The sequence below is a fragment of the Cebus imitator genome, unplaced genomic scaffold, assembly GCF_001604975.1.
Source record: "Cebus imitator isolate Cc_AM_T3 unplaced genomic scaffold, Cebus_imitator-1.0 Scaffold218, whole genome shotgun sequence".
NCBI lineage: Eukaryota > Metazoa > Chordata > Mammalia > Primates > Cebidae > Cebus > Cebus imitator.
In genome coordinates this window covers 3,310,009-3,321,348 of record NW_016107533.1, presented here as the reverse complement: position 1 = coordinate 3,321,348, position 11,340 = coordinate 3,310,009, and the positions used below count along the sequence as shown (strand labels likewise).

The following is an 11,340-nucleotide window of genomic DNA, read 5'->3' as shown; positions in this document are numbered from 1 at the left end:
GTGTGTTCCTATGCAACAATTTTGCATGTTCTTCACATGTACCCCAAAACCTAAAATACAATAAAATAAATAAATGGGAAAAAAAAAATAAAATAAAGATAAATAAATAAAAATATTTTATGAGCAGCAAGATTGCTTTAACTTTTAAAATAAAGCTTTGGTTGTCTGATTTGTAGTAAGTACCTGGATATGTCAATCAAAATGCCCATTTGCAACGCTTACTCAATAAAACTTTAAATCATCAAAAAATAACCTTATTCCACTTATATCACTCTTCCATTCAAAACCCCTAGGATAAATTCCAATTACATTCCCACATTTAATTTCTCACATTTAAATTTTCCCGTAAAAAGTACTGTAATCCCCATTTCAGAGCTGAAGAAACTGAGAATCAGAAGAACTAATTAATTATTACCAGATCACACATCTTTTCATTATAACACTGCAAATGGAATCTAAGTTTGGTTTATTTCAAAACTGATATCTTATGTAATAAAGAAATTTGCACAATTGCGAAGCCTGACTCTTACTGTCTTCTGTCAAAATCTTAGCCTTTGAAGTCATGTTCATGATCTGAAGGATGATTTTATTCACCCGTAAAAACATGGAATTCCTCTTCCATCCAGTGTGACAACAGAGGACAAGAAATGCATTACTTTTTGAGGATATAGTTGATTTGATTCAATTATGTCTACCCATTTTCTCCATAGAGTCTTCAGAATGTTCTTATTATTATTCAGAAGATTGTTTCTATCCAGACTGTAGATTATAAACAGAATTCTATAATGCAACAGAAAACAAAATTTAACAGGCCTGAGGGCAAGAATGAGGTCAATGCAGCTGGAGCACAGTGAACAAGGGAGGAGTAATGCCAGATAAGGTCAAAGAAATGCATGTTTGAGTATGGAGGGGTTGTACGTAGTCTTACAGTCCATGAAAAGGCCAATTAGCTTTAGTAAATTTGGTTAATCAGATATCTTACTTTATACCAATCAATTTAATAAGAGTACTAATTAGGTTCAACCTAGCTTTTCTTCTGAAATCAGAGATTGGGTGTGTTTAGCATGGTAGGCCATAAACAAATGAAAAGGTATTTCATGTTCATGGATAGAAAAAAATCCATATTGTTAAAATGTCCATGCCATCCAGAGTGATATACATATTCAATGTAATCTGTTTCATTGTAATCATGTAAAAATTCCAGTGACATTTTAGAAAGTTTAGACATTTTTTTATAAATAAATAAAATTCAAATGGAACCACAAAAGAGCTCATATAGCCAAAACAATCTTGAGAAAAAAGAAGTTGGAGGCATCATACTTCCTGATTAACAATTATGTCACAAAGCAGCTGGGAGTGATGGCTCACGCCTATAATCCTAGCACTTTGGAAGGCTGAAGCAGGTGCATTGCTTGAGGCCAGAAGTTTGAGACTAGCCTGACTAATATGGCAAAACCTCTTCTCTACTAAAAATGCAGCAATTACCCAGGCATGGTGGTACAGACCTGTAATCCTAGCTACTCAGGAGGCTGAGACACAAGAATCTCTTGAACCTGGGAGGCAGAGGCCACAGTGAGCCATGATTACATCACTGTACTCCAGCCTGGGTGACAGAAAGAGACTGTTTCAAAAAAATAAAGCAAATAAAAAATAAAAAATTATGTCACAAAACTATTATAATCAAAACAATGTGATTATAAAAACAGTATGAACATAAAAACAGATACATAGACCAAAGGAACCGAATAGAAAGCCCAGAAATAAGGCCACACATATACTTTTTTTCTTGAACTCCTGACCTCAGGTGATCAACCCGCCTCAGCCTCCCAAAGTGCTGGGATTACAGGCATGAGCCACTGCAGCTGGCACCAGGCATATACTATTAATTGATCTTTGACAAAAGCACCAAGAAGAAAATTTAGCAAAAAGATACTTTTAAATTAATGGTGTTGGGAAAACTGGATATCCACATACAAAATAAAACTGGACCCTTATCCTATACCATAAACAAAAATCAAAACAAAATGAATTAAAGAACTAAACACAAGACTATAAACTATAAAACTCCTGGGAGAAAACATAGTGGAAAGCTTCATGAAGTTGGTCTTCCCAATAATTTTGTGGATAGGACACCAAAGACACAAGAAATAAGAGCAAAAACTAAACAAGTGGGATTACATCAAGCCTAAAAGTTCTGCATATCAAAGAAAACAATCAACAAAATTAAAAGACAGCCTAGAAATTGAGAGAAAATATTTGTAACCCATAAATCTGTTAACAGATTAATTTCCAAAATATATAAGGAATTCTCATAACCCAACAGCAAAAAAAATAATAACTCAAACATTAGCAAAGAACCTGAATGGATATTTCTCCAAAAAAAAACCCAAAAACTTGGCCAACAGATAAAAGAAAAGATTATCAATATTACTAATCATCAGATAAATGCAAATTAAAATCACAATGAGGCATCACCTCACACTTGTTAGGATGGATTTGTCAATAAGACAATATAATAAGTGTTTCTGAGGACGTGGAGATGAGACAACACTGGAATACTGCTGGTGGAAATGTAAATTGGAACAGCCATTATGGAACACAGTATGAGGGTTCCTTGAAAAATTAAAAAAAGAACTACCATATGGGTCAGCAATGCCTCTTCTGGGTATATACCCAAAGGAAATGAAAGTCGTAACTTGCAGATATATCTGCACTCACATGTTCATTGCAGCATTATTCACAATAACCACCATATTAAAGAAAGCTAATGTTCCTCAACGGACTAGATTTTTAAAAAGAATAATAAAATATGAATAATGTGAATATTATTAAAATAATGAATTATATTAATATAGTATATTATTGATATAATGATAATGTAATAATATGTTGGTTTTAATATATTAATAATGTAATGGTATATTAATTATATATTAATATAACAGGAATATAAGTAATAATTTTATATTGTTAAAATATACTTATAATAGTATGTCATATTATTCATATAAAAATGAATAATATTCATGTATACAAATATTATATCGATTTTAAAAGCAAGGAGATCCTGCCATTTGCAACAATGTGAATGAATTTGGAGGACATTATGTTCAGTGAAATAAGCCAGACTTAGAAAGAAAAATTCTGCATAACTGGTCTTATATGTGCAATCTAAAAAAATATAAATAAATAGCTGAAAATGTAGAAACAGAAAACAGAACAACAGTGGTTACCAGAGGCAGAGGGTGGGGGAAATGGAAAGATATGTGGATGAATAAATCTAAATATCTGAATAAAGTACACTGTGAAGACTATAGTTAATAATATTGTATTGTATACTGTAAATTTTCTGAGAGAGTAGGTTTTGGATCCTCTTATCAAAAAAAAATTTTAAGACAAAAAAGATAACTATGTGAGATGATAGATATGTTAAAGTGCATACCCGTAGTAATAGTTTCACCATGTACATGTATATCAAAACATTACATTGCATACCTTAAATGTATACAATAAAAAATAGACATATTGTGTAAAAATGAAAGTAAGAGAATCATTTTTTCAATTGAGGGAATCTTCCATTAACAAACATATCAAAATTAAGTTAGAAGAGCTACTTGAGATTTGATACCAAATTATATGCTTATACTACACTAGTCCCGGAAGGTTAAACATGTGACTTGAGTGATACAAACCCGGAGCCTCTATACAAGCCTTTGAGTTGAAACTTAGTTATTTGAGGCGGGGTTCTGACTATGTCAACAGAGTTGGAGTGGTTCTGAGGTCAGAGAAGCAGCAGCACCTGTGGAGGTATGCCCATGGCAGCGTAACATGGTGTCAGAGGCTGCGGCTCCACCTGTCCAGCAGATGTGCTCCTGAAAGTTATTCCTGGTCACCCACATCAGACACTGTAATTGTAACCCTTCCAAAGGTTCTTTAAACAACTTAATTGCATATAACAAATCCCTTCTACTGAAACTAGCTACAGATAATTCTGTGTCATCACCTTAGAACCATGGCTGATATCCCAAGCTGGTCTAAAATTCTCTATTTCAATTTATCACCAAGAATGGAAAGACATTAATTGCAGAAGCATTCTGGTCAACAAGGGTCCCTTGGAAAACTGCACTTACTCATAAGAGCCCATTCTTGGTACAGAATAGGCTTGGCACAGAATAAATTCTTGTGCTGGAAATGCAGTAGTGAACAAAACAGCCAATACCTCTACTTGCATAGATTTTACATTCTAACCGGGAAAAATGAACAAAAGGAAATAAATCCAATAATCGCATGGTGAAAATGTTGTAGATAAAATGTAACAGAGTAATGTGATAGAAGATAACTCAAAGAGATAGAGAATGGCTTTCCATGGATGGTTAAAGAAGACCTCTAAGGAGGAGAAGTTGGGCTGAAGACTGAGTGATGACAAGGACCTAGCCTTGTGAAGATCTAGAAGATGAGCATTTGGGGAATAAAGAAGAGCTAGTACAATGGCCCAAGAGGAAGTATGAGGCCACCGCAGCTGGAGCACACTGAACAAGTGAGAGAGCAGTGCTGGATCAGATCAAACAAATACATGTTTGAGTGGGAAACAGTTGTACAGACTCTGACGGGGTGTGAAAACATCAATTACAATTGGTTAAATATTTAGCTTTCTTTTTACCAATCAGCCTAGCTCAACTTCGCTAAGTGAATTTTTTATAATGGAAAAAAAGATAGAAATTAATTTTAAAACAATAGTCACACAGAGGCAAAATGGAGATCAACGTCATTGACGAAACCAAAAAGTCCATCAAAAAGAGCAAGTGCCAGGAGGCACACACAAAGGCTTCTGGGGAAAAGTGGTTGCTTGGATACATATATGCTTCATCCTGATTTTAATTTGAGATGAATTAATTATAATATGATAAATTTAGTTCATTATATTAGACTCAAAAGAGAAGAGAGTAAAGACAGGAGTTGCATCCCATCAGATAGAATTCCCCTTCCACATACATAAATTTCTCTCTACTGTTTTACTTATGACTTTCGGTTCATTGTTCCTCACCCTGGATAGGTTACACACTAAATTCTTGCACTTAAATCTTTTTCAACACCCAATCTGAAGTGGCCCCCACCCTTCTTTCTGAGTTGTTCTCTATCACACCACAGGTTTCAACTTCTTAAGCCCTTTTCACTCTGAACTTATCCTTCCTTAAAAATATGTTGATTTATTTATTGCCCATCTCCCTGACTAGAAAATTTTTCTTTATTCCAATGTGTGTCACTCTTATGGTATATACCATCGTGTCTAAAAGTGCAAATTCTAAAGCAAAACTACTTGAGTTCAAATCCTACCTCAGGTATTTTCTACCTCTCTGAGTAACTTAATTAAATTTTTCAGGCTTCATCTAATTGTGTTGGAAATCGGGAAAAATAGTATTTCATAAGGCTCTGCGGATTAACAAGACAATGACTTTCTAGCATGAACCACATTGTAGTAAATAATAGTAAACTTTATTAAAATTGATTATTATAACTTTTACTTGTCATAAGGAGTCTATTAAATTTTATGTCTTCTTTAGCCTGATTTTGATTTTGGAGATATTCAGACTTTTAAGATGAATTGTTAAGACTTAATCTCATCCATCCTGTAAGGTGAATTGTTCAGACCTAATCTCATCCATCCTGCATTAATTTTGGGAGGTTAACTCTCAGAAATCAGAAAGTGTCTCATGACTTCCTAATATAATACCTACACACAGTTGAATATCTATAAATCATGTAGTTTACAAAGCAGACAGAAATGAGACACTGATAATGAAGTAAAGGCAACCAACACAGTGACATTTATTAAGCATCCACTGAATGACAAGCACTATTACAGATACTTTGCACATAGTGTCATCTAAGGCTTAAAATAACCCTATGAAATAGGTACTACCATTTCTTTGTACATATAAACAAAGGTTAAAGTAAGATATGGACAGATGTGAAATACATACAACATTACATAAACTAGTAAGATAGAATTCCATCCTAGCTCTATTGACACCATGGTAAAATTATTCCACATCATCCAAAACTCTGCTGTTAACAGGACTTCCAGAGGCTAAATAATCACCCTACAAGTCAATCATGTTCTTGCCTGAAGTCCAAGGAAAAAGTTCTATGACATAGTATTAGTCATACGAGAAGGCAAGATGAGGACCAAGGCAAGACTTACAGAGATCCTGATCCAGACATAACGAACATCCTGCTAGTTCTGGAAGAGATATAAGACAAAACAGGCCCCAACTGGAAATTGGGTCAGCTCTAGTCAATATATTTGGCTTTTAAAAAACACTTTTAGGCTGACTCCTGTAATCCCAGCACTTTGGGAGGCCAAAGTGGGCAGGTCACTTGAGCCCAGGAGTTTGAGACTAGCCTAGGCAAGATGGTGAAACCTCCTCTCTACTAAAAATACAAAAATTAGTCAGCTGTGGTGGCTCACACCTGTAGGCTGAGGTGGGAAAATGGCTTGAGCCTGGGAAGTCAAGGCTGCAATAAGCTGAGATCATGCCACTGCACTCCAGCCTGGGTGACAGGGCAAGACCTTGTCTCAAAAAAACAAACAAAAAAATACTTTTATTATGTTTACCATTCATACTGTTACAAACACTTAACAAATACTAAGTCATTTTAAATGGCCCAACAAAATTTTGAGAGAGGTACTATCATTACCATTTTCACACATGAAGAAAATGTGAGAGTTAAGTAACTTTCCTAGATCACATTCAAACCCAGGAAACTGACTCTAGAATCTGTTCTTACCTCTGCACCATACTACCTTTTCTAAACAAATGCCTCACTTTATTTTGTCTATTCATATTCTACTTGCCTGCTTTGTTGACCTCAGATTTATAATAAAGTCACACTTTCGTCCTTGAAACAGGGTTTGTCATGATAAAATTAGACCGACAAATGGATCAGCCTCAAGGACTAGAAGACAAAGGGCCAAAGGAGATCAGAAGACCAGGAGGAGAGAGATACAATAATGACCACATTAGGAGGCACTCCAGCCCCCAAAAATCCTACAGCCCCCAATCAGTTCAGAGTATTATATATCACAGCAGTAACAGAGAAATTACATATTAACCCTAAGCATCTTCATAGCATTTTTCACCTCTGCATTTCTAAGGGTGTAGATTAAAGGGTTTAACATAGGAGTTATCATGGTATAAAACACAGCTACTGCTTTGTCAATGGAGAAGGTGGTCGCTGGACGTAGATACACAAATATGCAGGGTACAAAGAACAAGATGACTACCGTGATATGAGACACACAGGTGGAGAGGGCTTTGCGCCTCCCCTCCAAGCTGTGAGATTTCAGGGTATATAAGATGACCACATAAGAGACAATCAAGAGGAGAAAGTTTAACAGGCAGACAAACCCACTGTTGGCAGCAACAAAGAGACCAAGGGTATGAGTGTCCATGCAGACGAGTTTCAACAGAGGGATCAAGTCACACATGAAGTGGTCTATGACATTGGGGCCACAGAAGGGCAGCCAGATTGTGAAGAGGATCTGAATTGTTGCATGAACAAAGCCTCCAATCCAGACTGCTCCCACAAGGATTCTACACAGCTGTTGGTTCATGATGGTCATGTAGTACAGGGGTTTACAGATGGCCACATAGCGGTCATAGGCCATCACCGTGAGAAGCATAACCTCAGCAGAACCAAAAAGATGCCCAGCAAAGACTTGAGTCATGCACCCCCTAAAAGAAATGGATTTTTTCACAGAAAGAGTATCAGCTAGCATTTTTGGGGTCATGCATGAAGAACAGCAGCCATCCATAAGGGATAAGTAAAACAGGAAAAAGTACATAGGGGATGCCAGGGACCTGCTGGTGCTAATGGTAAGGATGATGAGCAGGTTGCCTGCCAAGGTGACCAAGTAGACAATCAAAAACACAACAAATGAAAGTTTCTGAAGCTCCACATTTCGATTCAAGCCCAGGAGAATAAACTCAGTCACATTATTCATCTTCATCAATTGTGTCCAGGTGACAGGTGACTGCTCTGAAAAATAAGTCATATTCATCCTCAATAATAAGACTTTTACTTAGTGAATATATTCTTTGCTGTCTTGTTTTTCTGCCTTTATAAGAAGTAAAAACTAACACAAAACCATGTCAATTTTTTTATATTTGTCATTTGACAATGTATTAATAGTATGTATTTTGTTCTTTATAATTTTCTGCATTTTAATATCTACAGTAAAAGTGTGTAATTTTTACAATCAGAAAATAAAAATAACAAACATCAAGTTTCAAGAGCCATTCCACAATACGGCCATATGTGTAACACATTTACAGATACACCAAGATGAATATACTTCACCTGAAAACAGGTACACACACTTACCAGAGAAAATTCCAACTTGCTCTGCTAATTTTAAGTCATACAAAATGACCAAAGCACATAGAGAGATTCTTTCTTTCATGAGCCATCCCTTTTTCCATTTTGCCTATCTGGAAGCTTCCTGATGTTCTTGAGGCTGAAAATGGTGCTGCTATGCTTGTCCAGCCTCAGAGGCCATGTTGAATGGCCATTACAGTACATGCCACGTATGGTCATCTCTCTGTGTTCAATACTATGGGTTCTTGGAGCAAAAGTCTTGCTGTACTACAAATTAGTCATATTAATTTTTGTATCCCCAGTGCTAGCCAAAACATAAACACTCATAAAGCATTAACTGAGAGAAAAAGAAGGAAAAAAAATAGAAGCAAAAGAAAAAAAGTGCAGGAGAGAAAAAGGAGAAGGAAAAATTAGAAATGTACAAAAGACCAAAGAAAGAGGAATGGACACGAAATGCAAAGACATTGTTTACAGTCCTGAATCTAACCACTTTTAACTAAGTAACATTAATGGGTTTTATGTCTCTGTGCTCCAGTGTTTTTCATCTGCTAAAAAGGAGGATTAAATATACCTTTTAGGATTGTTGTGAAAATTAAAACAATTTTAAACTTACTATCATTGTTACTATTACTATCATATGATTTTATTGTTTCCTGGAAGTATCACTGAAGAAAACTTTAAAATTTGTTTCTGAACATCTCCAAAAGTCAAAGATTCTGAAAACTTAAGCTAATCAATTGAAGACAAGAATAAATACTTTTAAAAGTCATCAAATTAAAAAAGAAAAATATAGCAAGCTATTAAAAGAATATTTAATAAGATAATTTCATAATTATTTAGTTTCCTGCTTGTTTATAGGATTTGTTACCTATTTTTTCATTAATTAGTTAAATCCATTTTTCAATACAGAGAAAACTTACTTCTTCCAAAATTGACTCTTATGACTGAGTATGAGGATTTCCAGGAAATATTAAACCCATTTCACTATTAAAATAAATGCTTTGAGACTGCATTTTCATATCTACAAGGCTAACCAGTATTAGGCATTATAAAGCATTTATAATGCTTTATTTAAAAAAGGCATGGGGAGAGGAAGTAAGAGGAAGAGGGAGAAGGGAAGAAGAAAAGGGAGAAGGAAACAGAGACAGAAACAGAGATGGAGAAGAAGAAAGAAGAGGAAGAAGAGAGATGAAGAAGGAATAGGATGAGGAGAAAAGGTGAAACAGAAAAAAGGGGAAAGAACAAAATGAAAGAGGAGAAGCTGTGCACTCATGCCTGTAATCCCAACACTTTGGGAGGCCGAGGCAGGTGGATCAGTTGAGATCAGGAGTTTGAGACCAGCCTGACCAACATGGTGAAACCCTGTCCCTACTAAAAATACAGAAATTAGCTGGGCATGGTGGCACACGCCTGTAAATCCAGCTACTCAGGAGGCTGAGGCAGGAGAATCTCTTGAAACCAGGAGGCAGAGGTTGCAGTGAGCTGAGATCATGCCACTGTGCTTCAGCCTGGGTGACAGAGCAAGACTCCGTCTCAAAAAAAAAAAAAAAAAAAAAAAGAAAAGAAAAAAGAAAGAAGAGAAAGATGGACATACACACAATCACCTAAGAAAGATTGTTTTTTGAATAGGTATGTTGTAACATTTCAAACAAGTGCTGTACTTGAAATCTAAAATTTTAGCAAACTTACTTGCTGATTGTGGCCCTTAGGATCAACAAGGGCCTGCCTACAATTATATAAGTCACAAGTTGTTCTTACATACAAACTCGTCAGGAAAAGTTTGCATAGCTACTATTAAGGGCTATAAACTATTGACTTGTCATCAATTAATTTTTTGCAAACTCAACAATACTTAAACTCAATCAGGGTTTTCTTCAATCTATTGTGTGTGCAATTAGTGGTCATGTTAATTTACCATAAATTTACTGTAAATTTGTATTTAAATAAATTAAAATGTTTCCAGAAAAAAAAAAAAAAAACCTGAAGTAAAATTTAAAAGGAAAAAAATTGTGCTTCTCCTACACATCAATTCTACGTGTGTCCAGGACTTCTCACCCTGGCGTGAACTTGTTTGGATAATAAATTATCACAGATAGTAAATACATTCATGTTGCATTTAAATGGAATTTGGATTCTGGAAAGAGTGGGATGATTGCAGTAACTCCTGCCCCTTTGCATTTCTATGGGACTCACAGAAATCTTAGTGGCATCATAATTTTTACATAGAATTTTAGCTGATAGCCTTAGACTGCCATTTTTAAAGCTAGAAAAATGAATCCAATTACCAAGACAGCAGTTGATTAAAAGTCCCCTGGATGAGAAAATCTCCTGGATGAGAAAGCCAATTCTTCCAAGTATTTTTTCAGAGCATTAATGCTCAGTGCTGAGCCACACAGTTTATTCCTTGAGATTCAGCCTTCCTTCTCCCCAAATTTCCGTAGAACCCATCTCAAGACCCAGAGTACGTCAGGGAGAGGCAATGACTTTGTGATTAGCTCTGCCCAGAAATCTTCACAGCTGCTACCGCCTCAACTGCCTTCAGTTCTCACAATATAGAGACACTAGTGTCATTCAAGTGGGAAACTCCCATCTGTGCTGTTTACTCAAGGGAAGAGCAATTAATTTCAGTGGCCTTTGCCAAAATAGCAACTACACACTTATCCCTTCTTTCAACTATACTTCTTGCCAGTCAAACATTTCTGACAAGGGTTAGAATTCATCTAAGATTATCATCTGACTTCATTCAGAACACGAATGCTTTCTTTTTTTTTTTTCAACAAATGTTCATTCAAAATCAAAAATGTACAAGGCACAATGTTGTTCATTAATAATGACAGTAACCGATTCTTGAGTGCTAAATACCAACCCCTATATTAGACACATTATATGGGGTACCCTTTGTGATGGGTACTATTATTATTCCTATTTTACATATGAGGAAATTGAGGCAATATGAGTTTA

At 35.6% G+C, this 11,340-nt stretch overlaps 1 protein-coding gene across 1 annotated transcript in view; it reads right to left on the bottom strand.

Moving 5' to 3' along the window:
* The window catches only part of LOC108318408 (olfactory receptor 4C12-like), a 14,260-nt gene extending 6,252 nt beyond the window's left edge, over window positions 1-8,008 (bottom strand). Inside the window, exon 1 of the mRNA XM_017549450.2 lies at window positions 7,115-8,008. Coding sequence (XP_017404939.1) covers window positions 7,115-8,005 — 891 coding nt within the window. The 5' untranslated portion in view covers window positions 8,006-8,008. The remainder of the gene's footprint in view (window positions 1-7,114) is intronic.
* Window positions 8,009-11,340: the final 3,332 nt, after the last annotated feature.